Consider the following 19,310-nt stretch of genomic DNA (forward strand, 5'->3'; position numbering starts at 1 on the left):
CTTTTTCACTTCCCAGCATTTTTTTCCTGCTGGCAGCATGACTAATCTCTTTATTATTAGGCTTTTAAAAGGTTTTTTTTTTTTAAACACTAGTTGTGATTTTGAATCAGCGCCCAGATATGTTAAGAAGAGACCTTATAAGATTAAAAAGGAGAAACATTCTGGTGTGTGTGTGTGTGTGTGTGTGTGCAGGTAAGAGCAGGAGGGAAGGGCCCAGTGTAATGTAGAATACCATGAACTGAATGTCTCTTCCTGGAGCAGATGCACTTATTTTGGAAGAGATTCACTGAACTGAATGCAAGTGGATGAGTGCCAACAAAAAACCAAATTCTGTAGTAAAACAAGCCATTAATTAATTTCTTAATTACTGAGGGATAACATTATTTGTTCACAGCCGTAGCACTTCAACAATATGTGATGGTAGTAACATTTTCTTTTACAGCTTTTTATGGACAGAATTTTCAAACATAAAACCAAGTGGAGAGCCTCACGCCTGCTAAGTGAGGATGGCTTCAACTTCGGCTGTTTGCCTACTTAACAAGGAATTTATATTAGCCACAGTGGATCCCGTAGCTGTGACCCAGCTGCTTACCAAGCGTGATGCCATTTGGCCACTCGATGTTGTCAGACACCAGCACTTGCCGCCCCACGCCATTGAGGCCAGCTTTTTCAATCTTCGCTTTGTCTCCCCAGTCAGACCAGTACATGAACCTAAAAGAGATGGATGCAAGGAGACAGTAAATCGGACCCAAGGGTAAGAAATCTGAACTACTGCTCAGGGATGGAGTTGCAGTGCTCTCTGCTTGATGCTGCAAAGCCCCTTGGTCACTTCAGTTTATCTTGATATGCATTTAATGGAGCTACTGTGCTCCTATCCCACAGGTTACTCTGCCACAGAACTTGCACCAGAATATAAACCCCCAGACTATCTCCTGGTGTCTGTGGTCGATCTGTAGACTTTACTTATCCTGCACTCCTGTCAGACTTTGTTATTTCCCCACATAACCTGTGTGCCCGAGCTCAGACCCACCTGAACCACCGGCCGACATAATTTTCGAAACTGACAGCAGCAGCCATGCAAAGATTTACCTGAACCAGCTCTTTGTAGAATCTCAGCAGTCCTATGTAAGCTCTTACAGAGGCCTTAATCTTTAAACATGTCAGTAAACCCATTAGGATTTAATTTATGGCACGCACAATGCACATGAGTTTTGTGAGAGGCAGAAAGAAAACTGTAAGTCCATTAGAAAAGCACAAACGTCTCCTTTTCACACTTACCTCCGTGTGGGATCAACAGCAATGGCTCTCGGCTCACTGAGGCCGCTGTTAAAAAGTGTCCTCCTCCTGCTCCCGTCTGCAGTGGCCACTGAGATAGTCTTGTTTCCAGAATCTGTCCAGTAGATGTTCTTATGAACCCAGTCAATGGCCAACCCTTCGGGGGAGTTCAGCTGGCTGTCTATCAGAATCACCTGCTCCGCTGTGTCACTCGCTTTGTCTATGTAAGCACTGCAGAGACAAGATTTGTCACCGGGCTGACACACGGCACAGAGAAGGCTGTACAGATGTGCACGGGGCTGGAGCTCAGGAAGGGCCGAGTGCTGGCAGCATCACTCCAACCCCACAGGAACAAAGTGCACGTGTGGCAGGACAACTAACAGAGAAACCCTTACAGTTGTGCACTGCATCCTGCTGCTGCTTTCTCCTTCACCTCGGTCCTACCTCTATATCTGGATGGCAGATTGTAGGACAGTTACTTTATGTTTCCACCAGCTTCCTGCACAATTTAGCACAATATCTTACTTAGGGCACATTAACTTCAGTAGTACCATTTAATGGGATTTATGGACATTGGAAATATTGTAATCTCCAGTGCTCTGCTGAACAGAGTTGAATTTAGCATACAAATAAACGTGCTTAAATGTCTTGCAGAATTAGGACCTGTGTAACTAATTTTAATTCATCAAAGGGACTCATGAAGCTATTACTAATTTGGCAAGTGATCTCGTTAGACACAAAGAAAATCTTTGCTTAACGTCAGCTTCACAATCTTTAAAGATAATAACGAAAGGCAGGAAATGCTGCATGGAGGTTCCAAGAATAACCCCATATTACACCTACAAGCACAGGCGATTCTGTTCTTTTGCATTTATACCAGAATCAAATGCACAGAGAGATTCTAAATAGAATCAGACATTCAGAGTTTGCATTGGCGTTTCTAAGAGCTTTGTCTGGCTCTTAGAAGAATTTGGTTAAAAGGAAACAAAAAAACACCAAAACAACTTTTTCTCTCCTTGCACAGTTGAGATCGATGCCTGCAGGATCAGACACAATAGAAGCATCTCAGGGTACCTGCCTGGCTACCTGAGTGCTTAATAATCAGGACAGCCTGGGCAAATTTCCCTGCCAGTGGTATGAGAGCCAGCACAGCCTGCAGAAGCCTCAGCCTTGCTCCTACGCAATGAAACCAGTCAACCTTTTTGCCTGATCATTAACTAAAATCCAAAATAAATTGCTGCAATGGGGTGCAATAGCTATGAAAATCAGAATATACATGGGGAATTTTCAGTGCATAAATTAAGTGCCTTTTTGACTAGGCACTCCTACAAGCTCCAGTACATAATAATTGTGATGAATGTATAAAAACAGCTGAAAAGGGAAACAGAAATTACAGGATATGAAATGTCTGTGGTCAAGTGCTGTGGATTTTAATCTGGTATAGCAGAGCCTGCAGTGCTCAGCCAGTATCCTTGCTTCCACCACTTGCCCCCTTCTTGCCTTCAGACGCAAAGTCCTTTGTGGAAGAACAGGAAGAACACAGCACAGCAGCAGCCTCACTTGGCAATGTGACCATTTAGTGAGCAAGAGTCCATGTGTAACTGCACAAATGCAGCAGGGATCTATTACTGATGAAAAGCCTTCCTGCATTTTCAAGCCAAGTAACTGCACAACCCCCTGATTTCCTTATCAGTTCTTGAAAAGCTTACGAAGTCTGGGCCACAACAGGTATTGCAATAAGGGATGAAAAGCCCTCAGGTTCAGCACACACTTCGTTGTTCTCTGCATACTGTCATACAGAGTACAAAGTGAAGCACAGCTTTAGAAAGGTACCAAACCACACATTCTCCATTAGCCCTTACCTGTAGATCTTCCGGTAGAACAAATCACACCAATATATTCTGTTTGTTGCCACTTCCACATCCAGCGCCACGACGTTTTTCAGCATGGGAATGATGCGAGAGTAGTCCCTTTTCACCAGGTCTATCTTACGGACCTCGTGGCGGTTGGTGAAGATCAAGTAGGGACTCTTTCCTGACACAGAAAAATGTGCATTTGTTATTTTAGCAGCTGACCTAAAGGCCACAATCCTTCTGACATTCATTTCTGCAGTCAGCCCAAGCATGCTGATGGTGTTCATGTTGGTATTTGCGTATGAGGCTGGGCAGGTGGAGAGGTGGTAACCCACCATGTCTTAATTGGGTTGTTTTCTTTTGCCACAACTAGCAGTAAATAGTTTTTTTCTGTGCTGTTTTTGGTGAAACCTGTCGAGAGGTTTCCTTTTCGAGTTGCAGCTTCAAACAGCAACCAGTGATTATAATCGCTCTGCACACCATTAAAATATTCTGATCTGCACTATCAGTAGTTCTTGCCTAGAGACACATCTGCTATCACTGCAGCAGTTCTGATCTGCTTGAAATTAATGCCTTTGCTCACTACTTAACTTTTGCCTCTGCTCCCCCAGGCTCAGCCCTGCAAGTGTGTTGTCTTATCAGAGTTAAGATGTTGAGCAATCAGAGTTTAAAAGCCCGTTGGGCTGCCTTACCTACAGCTTTGCAGTTCTTGGACAGGGTGTCCATCTCGTATCCCTCGTAGCACTCACATTTGTAGTCCCCCTTGTAATTAATGCAGATCTGGCTACAAGCGTCTGGATTCTCACATTCATCTATGTCTGAAAGGAGTGTTTGAAACCCATCAATAACTTGAAATCAAACCATCTGTGATGGAGCAATGCTGAAGTGCACATAATCACGTCTCTGTATGGTGAAACACAAGGGACTGCTGTTTGCATGTAAATTACCTCCACACGTTTTTTTATCCAGGAGCTTGTATCCGGGCGGGCATTCACATTCGTAGCCTATCTTCAAGTCTTTGCATATGTGCGAGCAACCACCGTTGTTCATAGAGCATTCGTTAATACCTGGAAGAGGCATACAGGTTATCAGTGCTAAGGGAGGGTTCTAGTCATAAGACTGAATAAAATTAAGAAAGGTCAAACTCACATTTTCCCATAGCTACCAGCTTCTGGTAGCCACGTGTTGGCCACAAAGAGCATATAAGTGACTTCAGTGAAAGGAAGCCATCACCATATCTCTTCTCTTGCTCTTTATTATTCCAAACCAACACTGTTAGGATCAGTTGGACTGAAAACTAGTGGCTAAATGAAGAGGGAGCCCTGGGGACACAGCATCTGTGCATCTCTGCATCTGATCCATCAGAAACCCACTGCTTTGAGCACGTTCTGCCAGATGTGAGGCATTTCTAAGGGTGCTCTCCAGAAGATGACTCCTTCCCCATACACTGGTTAACGTTGACTTTTCTGAAGTCTCTTTAAGCTTTAATAATTCATGCTGGGGGAGTCTCATCTCCCAGAGCTCAGCTGTTTGGAACTGCTGTAACTGTTTTCCCATCCAGCACCAAGGAAGGATCTGAGTGACAATTCCAGCAACGCCTGAGTTGCAGCAGCCCAAGTGTGCAATGTATGGAACAGCCCCCATTCCCTCCTGGGCCTCTGCCTGATCCAAGGCCACCCCTCTGATCCTGCTTTCAAAGAGCTGAAATGAAAAATAGACTAAATGTGTCTTTTTAACTAGAATTGAATAAGATTGAAGAGAGCTAATTTTCTGTCAGAAATAACTTCTTGTTGTAATTAACCTTTAGAAGGTGAAGAGAAAGTTTTCTCCTTAGGGCTGCTGTACAGAAGCTGTGGGATTTCAGGGATAGTGGGTTCAGTGGAACAAGCAAAACTGATTCACTTCATTTCTTAATGCAATTTAAAGGCAGAATTTTCATTTATGTTTTACTTCTTGCTTCCTTGCATGACGCAGGTGAGCAGTGCAGCACAGCCATTAAACCATGGATCTTGAAGGAAAATGGAAACAACCACAAGCCAATTAAAGTCAGCAGGCTGGGAAGATATGTCCGAGCACCCCAACCCAGCTCTGGGATGCCTTTACCTTCCTATCAGAGACACACGTGTACACAGATATCAGTAAGTTACTAACAGAGCAAATTCACTGGGCTCCAAGAAAGGGTCCACAAAGTCACACTGTGTCTTGGCACTGTTCAGTGATGTTTATTAATTGATATCACCTATTCCTGCACTTGCACAGGCCTCTGGCAAACTGCATCATATCCATGCTCCTGGGCTGCTGTGCAGATTTACCTGTGGCTGCATGTCAAAACTCACAGCAATCTACACCATTCTGCAGTCTTAAAGAAGCATGTCTGCTTTGACTATTCTGTACAGACTATTCTGCACAGCTTCCTAACTCAGATGGCACTTAGCTGCCAGCCTAGGACCACAACGAGGCAGTCACAGCATCATGGTTAAGGCTGAGCCCAGTCTCATCAGCCAACCGGGCTGCTGGCTTTGAGTGAGACCTCCACAGGCAGACAAGTTGCAACACCCACTCAGAAAGACAGGGAGATGTGGATTAGTGCAGAAGAAAGCAAGGATGTTCTGAAAGCACAGGCTGAGAGCATCCTTTCTGGGAATTCACACACTTTTTGTCCAGTACAGAGAAGCCAACAGCTCTCCCTGAATGAGAGCTATTGAAGCTGCCGGCACAGAGCTCTTGAGGATGCAGCAACAAACCCAGCAGTGGCTGAAGTCAGTGCTTAGTGGATGCTGCCACTCACTGCACGCTTTCACCTTTAGAGCGTGCTACCAGTGCTAAACCTTTATGATCTTTGGTTCATCTTTCAGTAATTCACAGGTAATTATTGGCAGCAAGGCCAAATAAACTGGTCAGTGCTGTGGAGGACCCCAGTGTCTGGGCAGGGGGAATTCCTGGTTGCTAGTCCTGTGCTCGGCTCAAACATCCCTCCAAGATTAAAAGCTGAACTGAGAAGGGCACAGTTCATGCTAGCAGATGATCAGACTGGGCTACTAATTATATTCATGCGAAGGGTGAAGAGAGAATAAAGGCAAGGAAAGAGAAGCAGAGTGAGAAATAGCATTAGCAGCTACATGTGGTTACACTCAAAGCTGTGAGCACCAGATGGAGGAGAGGGGAAGCAGTTACAACAGGAGCAACACGTAGAAGACAAGTACTGTACCACATTCTTTCAGAGGCTCGTCAGACCAGTCCCTGCAGTCTCTATGTGAATCGCACACTTTGCCTCCGTCAATGCACTCTCCACTCTTACACTGAAACTTGCTGGGACTTTCACATGCTGACTCTGTCATGTCGGGCAAGAGAGGAAAGCAACTAAGTTAGGTGAGGCTCAAGACAACAAAAAGCCAGACACAGAGCTTCAAGAAGGTGTCATTAGCAGAAATGGGATGAGATTAAGCAAATGGACATTAAAGATTATGATGCGAAGAACTTTTCAGGACATGCAGTCTGCCTGGTCAGCACAACCATCTCTCCCAAACAACCCCACTGCCAGAACGGCTTACAGCTCTGCAGGAAGCAGCCTGTCATGGCACAGAGAAGCAGCACAGGCCTCCTCCTTCTGCAGTGGCCACAGAGCCCTTGCAGAATTAGAAAGCCGAGCACAAGGAAGGCAGTGCTGTTTTGTACCTACCTTGGACACAGCCTGCCTCGTCACTGTTGTCAGGACAGTCGTGCACTTTGTCACACTGCTTCGCTCCATGGATGCAGGTCCCATCCCCGCACTGGAATTCATCTGGTCTGCAGGTCACCAGAGCTTTAAAAACAACACAGATAACAGTTAATCACAGAGCACTTGGACTTTTTGTGTAGCACTTTTTATCTGACACTGCAGGAGCCCTATGCCCTCCTTCAGAAGGATCGACTGCTTCCACCAAAGCAACAGGCAGCAGCTACCTCAGGCACTGCCCTGTGCCCCACAACATCCCTGACCACCCTCCACCATCCTTGTATTTTAAGATACATTGCAAAACGTGTTCAGCCTACGGTCAATGGCAAGATATAGATATGCTGCATCTACTGCAGCCAGTGTGGTCACACCAGGGATGAAGCAAGTGACAGATATGGCCATTTGGGTCAATGAAGGCCCATGAGCTACACACAGAGCCTGGAAGACACAAGAGCTCCACTGCCCCACGGCTCGGTGCTTCTTGGGTTTACAGGCCAGAAACATCTCCAAAAGTGTCAGGGCAGATTTCAAGCCTGATGCTCATTTGCCCTGTTGCTGTTATTCCAGACTCAAAACAGATCTGATGAACAGCAAAGTTGGGGAAAAAATAGATCAGACTGCTGCTCTGATCATGCTAAAAGCAGCCACATTTCCCTCCTCAAGGTTACACTGAGACCTTCCCAGATGGGATCTGACTTGCACTGACAGCGCCGACAGGCACTGGCTACCCAGCAAAGGGCTGCAGCCTGCAGCTCGCTGGTAAAAATAGGCTCCTCGTTCCTGAGGCACGTTGAGTGGCTTATTTCTAAGGGGACTATCTTCCAGATGTTTTGTTAAAATCCTGTTAAGGCAGCACACCCTGGAGAGCTCTTGATTCTAACCTTTCCATCTTGCTGATTGCAGCCTGGTACCGTATGACAGAAAATCACTGCCTCTGAATAGCTGGGGGAGGTCAGCAGTGATGTTACTACATGGGAGGCGAGAGCCACGTGGCAGACTTTCCTTGACAATTTGACAAACTGGTTCTAATACAAAAATTACTACTTTCAGATAACCCAAGAAGAGCCACAGATACAAAATGGGTTAGCGTCAATAACATGAAGTATTAGTAAGCCTAAAGGCTCAGCGTTATTGGTGATAGCGTCCCATGGGATGCAGGATCCACATTCACAACTGCTGGACTAAGCCCTGTGTGCTTGCAGCCAATGAAGGGCGTGAAAGACAGGAAAAAAGGGAAAAAAAACCATCCAACATTCTCACACCGCTTCCCTGAAATGACTTCTTCCTTCCTATTTATTTGCTGGCTTTGCTGCCAAAACCTGTTCACCAGCTGTCACCCTTCATTCCTGCTCTACTCATTTACCACCTCAAAATAATTACAACAAATATCCAGAGATGGCCTCATGACTTTTTTTTTTAAAGCATTAACTCCCATCTTTCTGTTTTACACAATGCAAAAACCCCAAGAGAAGGCACAGTGCTGGTGTCCTCAGTTCTAACCAAGTCAAAGCCAGCGGTGCTCATGCCATTGCTGTCTGCTCCTCCTGGGTAGATTAAGCTTCGTAATGTGCTGTGCTGAGAGTTAGCAGGAAAAAGCCCCTCAGGCACTGAATCTTCCCTAGTAAGGGATATAATGGTCTCAAGACTTCTTCCCTCTTCAGCCACATTTCCTCTTTCCTCCACTGGTTGTCAGCACTGTGCTGTGCTGCAGCCCTGTCCGCCTGCATCCTCTGCCCAACGGGGCTGCCCTGGGGAACATGGAGGTGTTACTTGGTGGAGCTGCTCTGTACTGGGGTTGCTGTTACCTCCCTGCTCCTCTTGTGTGTCCTGTGTCTCAGGAAACCCAGCTCAGCTGGGCACCTGTTGGAGCCTGTCAGGTCTTACTGCCTCCTCCTCTTGCTAAAGGAATCACCACATTTACCCCAGAGAGCATCAGATTGTTCCTCCCCTTGAAGGGCTCTCCCATGGAAACTGCTCTGAGGTCACCAGCTGAGACTCAGCGCTGTCCTGGTTATGGAAAGATGGTGCTGGAAAAGCTGGACATTTTCACACACACCTTTGTAAAGATGTCTGCATTCTGCAGCTGGTTGCTGCCTTCCTCCCAGAGGTGGCCCAGTGTCAGAGCTGCTAAATAGATGCAGCTATACAAATATTTTATTCCAATCTTGTGATTATGAATATTTTAGCAAAACGTTTTGCGCTTATTTTCTTGCTTGTCTCCCTCCTTAGAGAAGGAACCAGTTTGAACACTTTAGTGGCTAAAACAGGATGAAGCACTGGAAATACCGCGCACACCAACAGCACGATGTTAAATGCATCGAGCCAGCTGAAAAGAAATCCATTATTTATCAGCTCCGTGCCTGTTACAGCCAAGCTCAAAGTGCATTTCAAACCGGATTATTCAGAGGTGCTGCCTTGCTCCGTACACTCGAACTTCAGAGGTAGAAAATTAATTATATTTTTTTCTGCTGATCATATATTCCCTTTAGCACTGTGGCCTCCAACCTGCAGGCTGTGACCCCACCATGCAGCCTCAGGGCTTTAAAAATGTTTCCCATTTCCTCAATTTCTAGTGAAACAGATCTCGCAGCCCCTCTCTGAATCCTGACAGAACAAAAGAGGAACCTGGAATACACCTAATGCTGCTGGGCCAGGCACCCAGCCATGCCTTGGGGTACAACCTGCAATGAAACCCTGCCTGAAAACACAACCCAGAGCATCCCTTGGCTGCCCTCCCCACCAAAGGAGAATCCCCAGCCCTGCCCACACTCACGGCAATCCTGCTCATCAGACTTGTCCTTGCAGTCTTCGTCTCCATCACACTTCCAGTTAAGGAGGATGCATTCGCCATTGCCACACTGGAACTCGTGAGCAGCGCAGGTGTTGAAGGCCTTGGCATCATAGCCACACCTCTCTATGGACTCATCCGAATGGTCCTCGCAGTCTGCCTGGTTGTCACAGACCCACAGCTCTGGGATGCACACGCTGTTGTTGCACTGGAACTCATTGGGGCTGCAGGTCAGAGGGGAGCATTTCCTTTCATCGCTGCCATCGCCACAGTTATTGTAACCATCGCACACGAAGCTGATGGAGATGCACGTCTTGTTACTGCACTGGAACTCATCAGGAGAACAAGCTTGGGAAACAAAACAGAAACAAGCAGGTGAGCTTTAGAGCATCACAAGTACCTGAGTCAGGGGAAGGGCACAAATGTATTACCTTGGCTGTCCTAACCCAAAACTGTTTTCCCAATGGTAAGCTACACAGCAAGTGACATGGAGGGCACCAGGAGTGAGCTGACCCAAGCTGGGAGCCCAGCTCAGACTATCCCACCACCCCTCTGGGCCACGGGCAGCCCTGCAGGAGAAAGGGCAGCAGGTAAAATGGGGGGCAACTGCAGCACTGCCCCGGTGCTGGGGCTCCCTTTTGTATATAAGGAGACACAGGGGGGCTGGAGGAGCAGTGGTGGGCGCTGGGGGCTCACACAGTGCTGAGCTTTGCTCCATGTTGACATTAACAGCTTCCTGGCTTTCACAAGCACAGAATCAGGTTTGAGGATTTCACAGTGTGCCTGGTTTTGGACATATTAAGTGGGATGTGTAGGGTAAATATTTAGTGAGGCGAGCATCAATTTAGCTGCAATCTGCCAGTAAGGCCCTTTACAACACACTGAAAGCATTCCCTGGAAATCACAACTCAACATTAACACACAAATGAGACATTTGTCAGATATGAAGCTGAGTGCTGAACTCTCACAACCCTGATGGACAGAGAGACCTGCTGGAATTAACATTTCAGGTACTCCAACACTGTGCACTTGGCAGCCGCTTTGCCTCATCAGGTTATGGGGGAACCAAGACTCTGAAATAGATCTGCTCTAAGTGCTTTTAATCAAAGCTCATTTGGTCAGTTACTTTTAAAAAACAAATATATATCTGCTTCTGCCCTTCCACACACATATAGAAAGGTTATGCATTTTATAAAGTATAATAAATATAAATAAATACTTTTCCTATTTGCACTTTGGACCCTATTTGCCTTCAGTAGCTTCAAGCCCAATCTCCATCCAACAGGGATAAACATTAAAGAGAACCTCAGCTGCGCTCTGCTGCATGCCCAGCTTTCCATCAGCAACAACATGCAATGGTGTGCAGTCACCAAAGGAGCATCCCAGTTCTAGGACATCCTAGAGAGGTCAAGAGTGGGACACAGAGATTAAGATGTAACCCATCTTAATCTCCAGGCAATGAGGAACTGAGATCACACACCTTACATTAGGACATGAATCCCTGTCATAAGGGCCCAAAACACAATCAGAGTCTGGTGGAGAAGCATCTGAAAACCCTTCCATGTGTCTAAAATTCTCCAGCCCATCCATAATTTCAGCTCATTTTCTTCACTCAGCATGATTTTCTACCCTCATCCCATAACCAGGAATAAAATGAGCTGCTAATCCTTCTGATCAGCACACAGCTCTATGACCTAATGAACACTTCAAGTGATGAATAAGATGGAGCTACCAAATGGAAATTTGAGCTAAGAGTTAAAACCTTAACAACCCATTCAAAGGAGGAGGCGACGGATGGGATTATTTCTAAGGCTACGGACAGTTCCTGTAACAGATCAAGGCTGAGAAGCAGAAATTGCTTTTCTGGCATTATTTTGATCTATTTGATTATTTTGATTTTGATTTGGTGAGCTGACAGCACTAGAGACATTTCTGCATCCATGGACTAAGCGCAGCCCATTGCTGCTGCTGCTGCCTAACCCCTTCCCAGCCTCATGGGCCTAAGGTGGGGCAGCTCCCTGTGCTCTGGTCTTCCCAAAGCACTACAGAAGGCTGCTCCAGGCACCTCCTGGTCAACTCAGGAAATACAAATGCCTTCTCCTTCACTTACAGGCCTAACAGTCACCAAGCCAGCTACACAGTACAGTCCCTGCTGTGTCACACGTGCCTGGAGCAGAGACCTCTGCCCCAGCTGGCTCTCCCATGAGCCATAGGAAGGCAGATTCTGTCCCAGTTCCTCTCACCCTTTTGCTATCTTCTGACAGCTGAAATCCACAGGGCATGCAAGGATAAAGCAAAGTCTGCAGCTTCCAGGCACTTGGGGACTTGCTCCAGCACAAACAGGCAACAGAAGAGGAAAGCTGCTTACAGTCCCTGCACACCAACACAAGAGCCAACGTGCTCATGTTCCTTGGGACCTCCCCTGCACAGTCTGAAGAGCCTAATAAAAAGCAGCACTACAAATGTCCTTACATAGGCAGCTGGAGAGATGAGGATGGGGAAAGTACAGTCCCAGGGACAGCTTATTTCATGTCTCCTTTCACAGCCGTGTCAGGGCAGTCCCATCACTACAGCCTTCCACTGCCTCTGGAGCATCCTGATAGAAACACCTTGAATAACAATTAAATGAACACCAGGGCATCTTTTCTTTGATGTGAGCAATTTGTTTATATATTCTCTGATTCTGCTACCTGTTCCATTAAGGGTGTGTTTGTATGAAACAAAGCAAACAAATATTAGCTTTCCCTACTGCCAAAGAAATTAATAAATGTCATACTCTCAGACTGAAAGTCTCCTTCAAGTATGAAGTGATCCCAGTAGAGACACTGGGAACGTTTGTCAAGAAGAGTTTAACCCCACAGGCTTCAAAGCAGTAAATAAGCATAATTACAAAAGCCATTTGGTAGGATACAGTAATCCATTAAGATTCTTCAGGTGTTTTAGGAAGAAAACATCACATCTAAATGGCAACATACACTTGCTTTGGCTTATAGACAACGTATAGCAGAGGTACTCTGCATTAATTGATGCCTTATGCTACAGTACAACTGGCAAGGTTTTAACTGGGCAGCCCCCAGCTGCAGCCCTGTCACATCTCACATCTCCTGGAGAGTGGAACAGCAGCAGCCTTTGGGTCGAGAAAGAAAACACACTGTGGTTATGCAGTTGTGTTTTGGTTCTGGTTCTCCACCCTGAGCCAGGATTTAAGCAGAGGCTTTAATGAGCACTCCAGTACACCAGCGACAAAAAAAACGGAGGTAAATCTATCAAAAGCTTTTAAAGAGCTTACAAAGAAAAGTAAAACTCTGTAAAGATACAGGGCACGCTTTAAGAACTGTAATTTCAAATATATATCCATAATTCTACAAAGCATGGATACTCAAATCTGGATGAAACTCAAAGTGTGACATAGGCAGGATATCCATCGTTAGAAAGAGCTGGGAATGGCGTACAATGGACTGCAGCTGCTTCCACTGCCATCTTAAATTAAAAGATTTGTAGCTTTTCAGTAAGAAACTCATATTTTAATACATCTTTTTTTGTTAAAAGAAAATACTCAGTTCCCCTTGAAATTACACACATGACTTGGAGAATAGAACTAATTGGTAAAGCTTGTGATGAAGCTGACGACAGCAATTACTGATGCCAAAGAGAAGAAACTAAGACAGATGATGGCACTGCAGCTTCCCGAGGCAACCAAAAAGAAGCATGGTTCAACATTTCTTGTTTGCTTAAACCCAACAGTGGATTTTCTATGGAAGGCAAGGGATGATTTGCACACACTAACATTTGCAGTGGGGAAAGAGATCCGCTGCCGATTTGTCACAACTTGAACACTGGCTGGAGAGGCTGCGGACTTGGAAAGCCTTAAGCTGTGAGGTTTAGAAGTGAGCTCCAGGAGGCTGCAGCAGCGCGGTGCCTGAGCTCCATGTGCCCAGGTACTGTGCATAAAGAGCTAATCCTGCCACCACAGCCCACATACATTAATCTCCAAGCAGGACTGAGATAAGGAGGTCACGGAGCCTAGACAGGCTGAATTAAGTTGGAACTCCCAGCCCAGCTACCAATGCTGTCATTGCATTGATTTGACTGAACTAGGATTTATTTTCAAGCTTTGTTGTACCTACATTGTTTGCTTTGTCTGCTGAAATCGGTGCGGTTACCTGAAGATCTGACATAGACCTCTGGTCAAATGTCAGCCTCCAAAGCACGTGTTCATCCCTGGAAGGCCAAGTTTCCCACGGAAGGCCTCCCTCCAGGAAGGGCAGGGACAGACGGCGGTAAATGAAGACGACCTTGAAGCGCATTGCTCCAAGAGCTGACAGGCCTCCCATGGAGGGAATAATGCGGCTGAATTGCAGTCTCACTGCTAACGGTGGTTGTTGCTATGGTGATTGATACCGAAAAGCCCATATAGATGAAGACTGCAGAAGGAATAAGTAATTCCTGATATTGTTCAAATCACTAATGGAGCTAAGGAGCCATTTCACGCACTCCTGCAAATTAAGATTTGCATGCACTCGCTGCCTTTGCCACACAGCTCCCCTCAAACACCAGGGAGTTATTTTCCCCTTCACCATGACAGTACGTGTGTAATATTGGTTAATTACAGGGGAGCAACCAGATGCCAAAACCCCTGCAGACACATAACTGGTGGTTCAGAAATGTATTTACCGTTACAGAATCTATAGTTCTGGACAATCATATATTCATTCAAAGTGATCTTCTGAAAATAGAATTAATTATGAGCCCATAATTTATGAATAGAAGAAGTTTATGTAAAAAAGATAAGTAGGCTTGGAACTTCCCCCATCCGCAATGTCATTTGGGTGCAGTAAGGCCACAGAACTCATCCCTTCAGTCTCCTCAGTTTCACTCTGCACTGGGAAAGTGCTAAGAGCTCACGGGTTTTAACTCCAGTGAGTAAAGTGGGACAAAGCAGTGCTCCCATTGCAAGCAATGAGGTCAGTGCCCTGTTAAATCTCCACTTCCACTAATGTAGTTTGCTTGATGGGAATTTTCTGTAAAAGGAGATATTTCTTCTTGCTGCAGTCTGCTTCACTGCTAGACTCACGTTTTCAGTGTATTTAGTACATGGCACCATTAACTCTTTTGGAGGACACACAAAGCAAAGAGTTGTCACAAACCCTTCTGCAACATCTCACCCAGCTGTCTCACATTTCTCCAGGGCCAGGGATCCAACACAGTGGCAATCATAAAGATCCTTTTGAAATAAAAGACTTTGCAAGGCACTGGTAGGAAGGGATGAATACGTTAAAGAAGCACAGAGGATACAGCAAGACAAACAGCTGGATACAGTGCAGCCAGATTGAGGGTTATGAATACCTACACAGACCACAGACACCAGGTGTATGAAGACCACCAAGGTGGATTTGGGATGGAGAGAGACTGATAGCCTCTTTAGGAAAGAGCCAACCCCTAATTATCCTTACTTAAGTGACCTTGCCTTAGATTCTCCACTCAAATGGAACATTAAAGCACTGAGTAACACTCACTCAAATTAGAAGTGTAAGGGCCGTGTGGCATCTGCACTCACTTTAATTGTACAGAAGTTTCTAGGACACCAGGTTTCGCCCTTCCACTTCTACTGCTTTGAAATGGAGGGCATTGTTTGGCTGAATCTGGGCTGAGAAGATGAACTAACTGTACAGCACGTAGATACATATACTTCATTGAAAGCTCAACCTTCCCAAGTCATATTTTATCAAAGAAACAAATTTATCTGCAAAATACAAGCAAAATTAATCCAACCACTTTATCTTCCTGTTTGAATACAGCATTCCAGCCACAAAGATAAGTTTTAGATGCTGTTTCATCTGTTAACATGACTCACAAAACAGCTTTCCCCCCCCATCAAACACTACATGACCCTTTCCTGCGTAGGACTGCGCTGAGTTCAAGCTGGCTCATTCTGATTCACATTCAAAATCATATGCTCAGGAAGAACAACTGTTAAGCTGTGTTTAATTAGTGTAATGCATATGTGCTCACATCCACTGAGGGATGGAACCTCTACCCACGTATCTATCACCATAACGCGATTGTTGGCACTGACCGTTAAAGGAGATTTCCCTCAGCAAAACTAAACAGATTCTTCCCTTTCAGATGGATAAAATCAGAATTATCACTCTGTTTTTATGAAGAAAGCACTTCAGGGACATGAGATACAACCGTATTTGGCAGTAAGATGCCATTTCTTGGCTATTTCAACTCCAAGAGCTCTTAAATGTTGACAGACAGACTGCCCAGAAGACAAACATCAAGTCAAAGTCTGCTCCTGGGACTATGACACACAAGATAGGAAAGCAGCTTTTTTCTATATGCATGTGCAGCACGCAGTGCAGAAACACCACGCGTTGCTTCCAATTAACCAAAAGCATTTAAACTAAAATAGTTATTTCATACCACCCTTCCACAACCCTGTAAAAAATGATCATTTCGGGTCTGCAGGAACCTGAACTTGCAGTGCTTTCTCTCTGCATCCACTCTTTCCTGGTGTACCTCACCAGGAGAACACTGTAGGTAGGAGTACTACATTTGGAATTGCCCTCTTTTTAGATTGTGCTCCATTCTTGTACGCATTGAAGGATCGATTACTCAACATCCTGATAGAGGCAGTTCAGCTGAAACTGAGGGATCAGCACTGTGCAGATGTGCACGGGCAGCCTGCAAAGCTGCACCTCAGCACCTCCATACTAGGGAACTCCATCTGCAGAATGTATCTGTTATTCCTTATACTGAACGTAATAGAAAGCACTGAGGAAAAGAAACCCTTCTGCAGACAGAGCCTTGGCAGAGCTCAGGCCATGGGCTTTGGGTTTAACTCCCGACATCTGCAATGACTGCCTTCCCCCTAACCTCAAGCTGATACAGTATTTTCCATTTAATTACAGCAAGCACCCAATGCATTAACAACGAGACTACCTTCATGTTTCTGTAGGAATGCAATTAAAGGTAACTGCCGAGCTCATTTTTCTTGCTATTTTGTTTTGAAGGAACGAAGGATAAATATGCTTATGGGATGAGATTTTTCCTATGTAGCAACGGGGATTTTTCTCCAATTACTACGTCTTTTGAAGGAGCTCTAATACTTTAAGCAGTGATAAAGTGGCAGCTGTACATGTTTAATTTCTGAGAGCCAGGGCATAATGCATAAGCATTAATCCCTCCAGCTGTCCAGTAATTAAACATCATGTAAAGCCCAGAAGATATCATTGCTGTGCTACCTTATCTTATTTATGAAGGACTTTCATTTGTTAAATCTCTATTAATTTCCTTCCCATTCTCAGAAATAACTGTTGAATTTCTCCACCATGTCAAACGTACCCAGGTTACATCTACCTGCTATACAAATGACAGCAATTTCAGGCTAGCCACGTTTCTTTTCACCACATGCTGAAATAATCATAAATATTAGATAAAAATTCTCTCGATAAGCACAAATGCAACAGTATGAACTTTAACACCATTAAAATTCAGTTTCTCGGGGAGATTGTATGGCAAAACCTGATCCTCTGCGTTTGATTTCCCTCTGAACTCACTGAGGAACGTGACATCACTCTGCACCTTGCCTGTTAATGAAGACAACAAACAGAATTCCTAATTCTGAGGAAAGCATGCATTAATCAGGCTGCAAAGGAAGACCAAGTTAGTGCTGTATCACTGCCAAGGGAAAAAGCTCTCAGCAGGAACTGCAGAGAGCTGGCATGAGCAGAACCGGTATGGTCAAATGCCCATAGACGGCACTGGAAGTAACTCTTAGATGCAAAATGTAGGCACCTTTACTGCATCCAGGAGAAAAATGACAAGATGACACAATGACCCTCATCTCTACATGATGAGACAATTTCACTGTCATCAGAAAGGTGAGATTTTCTAATGAATGTGAATGTAGGGGCAGGAACAACGCAAAGGAAGATGGCTTTAAAACAGCTTTGTAATTTCCTCCCTCCAGCTGCTTCATCACCAGGTGGATCCGCTGGAGGGATCAGACCAGATTGGTTCTCCTTTCTGCCAACAGCTCTCGAGTGATGTCAGTGCTGCTGAGAAGGGCATTGGAAAGAGCTGACTGATTTTTTCTGCAGTTGGATCCTCCAAGACCACTCACTGCTTTGTACTGAGAGTCACTCGTGTGCCTGGAGCTTTGCCTGGGGTTCTTAGAAATTATGGACACCATGGGAACCTGGAGCTGTGAGCGAGGACACAGGGCTTACAGCAGGCAGGACTGTGCTTACTGTTGCCTCCCCCATTAATTTAACAAGTATTACCCTAGTCTGCTCAGTTTTTATTGAGCACACGGTCCCTTGGGACTGAAAATCCAGAACTAATTCTGAGATACAGAGTAGACAACCAGAAGCTGAAAGATCAGAGTTCAAAAGTCTCTCTATGGAGTATCAGACAAGTGAAAAAAGAAAATAATCAGTCTTTTGCTCAGTAGGAAATTTGAGGAAGAAATACTAAAAAGTTCATAGGAATGGGGAGTAGCATATCAAAGTTAATAGAGAACTCAGTCTTTGCTGCTGCCACTGAACACAGCTCTGCTCCTTTTCCTTACTCCTTTGAAAGAGCAGCATATTCAAACACTGTACTGGGAAGACATGCACCCATACATAAAGATCGCTAACTTACTTAAAGCTTAGTAAATGAAAGGTGTGTTTACATAAAGCTGAGATCAGCATCCCCTGAGGGAAGCAGGGAGCTCATTGCACAACGCAGACAGCAAAAACAGGCGAGAGATACAAGTACACAGCTATTGGATGTGCAGACGTGGGACCTGTGAGTCACTGAAACATGCTCAGGTTAAAAAGAACATCATCCAAGGGCAAACGACTGGGTACCCTACAAACAGAGAACTAACGGGTTTCATAAAATGCTGTGCATGTCTGCAGATATGCTCTTTTGGGAACATGAAGCTTCGTGTCTGAGGAGAGTAAAGATAAAACACACAGAAAGGAGGAAAAGGCAAAAAATGCAGAAGAGCATATTTAGTATCTTGCTGTCTTGTAATACAAATACAGCTCCTTTCTCTGACAGCAGAAGATAACCTCAATAACAAGGCTGTATCTGCCAGGGGACACTCCTGCAGGAATTCCTGGCTCTCTGGGACAGTGCTAGGACATCACTGTGAGACCACTGTTCTTACCTGCATTAGTGCCCATGCATTGCTCTATCTCCGTGCTATCCTTAAACAGAATAAATCACTGTATGGGAAAATAGTTTATTAGTCCATCAATATATCATTACACTGCACCTGCTACAAAAGAAGGGACATCGTACAGTTCCAGTTCCTTATTTGCGAGATACAGTTTCTATGCTGGGTGCAAAAACTGGTCAAGGTGAGAACCAGTACCAAGCTGAGGAGATGGGGCCCACACATGGCTCTCATTGGTGACCATCCTACACATCAGACATGTCCATTAAAGAGATGCAAAATCCATCATAGCTGTGAGAGGGATGGCAGCAATTCTTTTCTAAAGCTATGGGATGCTCCATATGAGGATTCTCACATGTAATTTCTCTTTTTAGTCTCACTGAATGTGTTCCTAAGCTTATCCAAAAGATTTTGATGAAGATGAGGTGTATCAGGAGCAGAAAACCTCGACCACAGGCTAGCAAATTCAAGACTGCTCTTACATTCTTAACTCTTGCTACTTGTTTC

The 19,310-nt window shown here is 45.0% G+C and overlaps 1 protein-coding gene and 1 long non-coding RNA gene across 3 annotated transcripts in view; one reads left to right on the forward strand and one right to left on the reverse strand.

The window, feature by feature from the left end:
* Positions 1–19,310, reverse strand: part of LRP8 (LDL receptor related protein 8) — a 132,317-nt gene that overhangs the window by 8,320 nt on the left and 104,687 nt on the right. Inside the window, exons 5-12 of one of the 2 annotated variants that reach the window (XM_015870589.2) lie at positions 9,617–9,979; positions 6,808–6,930; positions 6,337–6,459; positions 4,076–4,195; positions 3,821–3,946; positions 3,138–3,309; positions 1,279–1,506; positions 593–711 (exon numbers count right to left, since the gene is read on the reverse strand). In XM_015870589.2, the coding sequence (XP_015726075.1) occupies positions 593–711; positions 1,279–1,506; positions 3,138–3,309; positions 3,821–3,946; positions 4,076–4,195; positions 6,337–6,459; positions 6,808–6,930; positions 9,617–9,979 (1,374 nt within the window). The remainder of the gene's footprint in view (positions 1–592; positions 712–1,278; positions 1,507–3,137; positions 3,310–3,820; positions 3,947–4,075; positions 4,196–6,336; positions 6,460–6,807; positions 6,931–9,616; positions 9,980–19,310) is intronic. The other variant, XM_015870590.2, reaches the window with a different exon arrangement.
* LOC107317664 lies at positions 644–16,622 on the forward strand. The gene is made up of 5 exons (XR_001556960.2): positions 644–754; positions 5,103–5,266; positions 9,073–9,284; positions 9,417–10,006; positions 10,103–16,622. It is a non-coding gene; the product is annotated as an uncharacterized LOC107317664 (long non-coding RNA).

Source organism: Coturnix japonica, chromosome 8 (assembly GCF_001577835.2).
Source record: "Coturnix japonica isolate 7356 chromosome 8, Coturnix japonica 2.1, whole genome shotgun sequence".
NCBI lineage: Eukaryota > Metazoa > Chordata > Aves > Galliformes > Phasianidae > Coturnix > Coturnix japonica.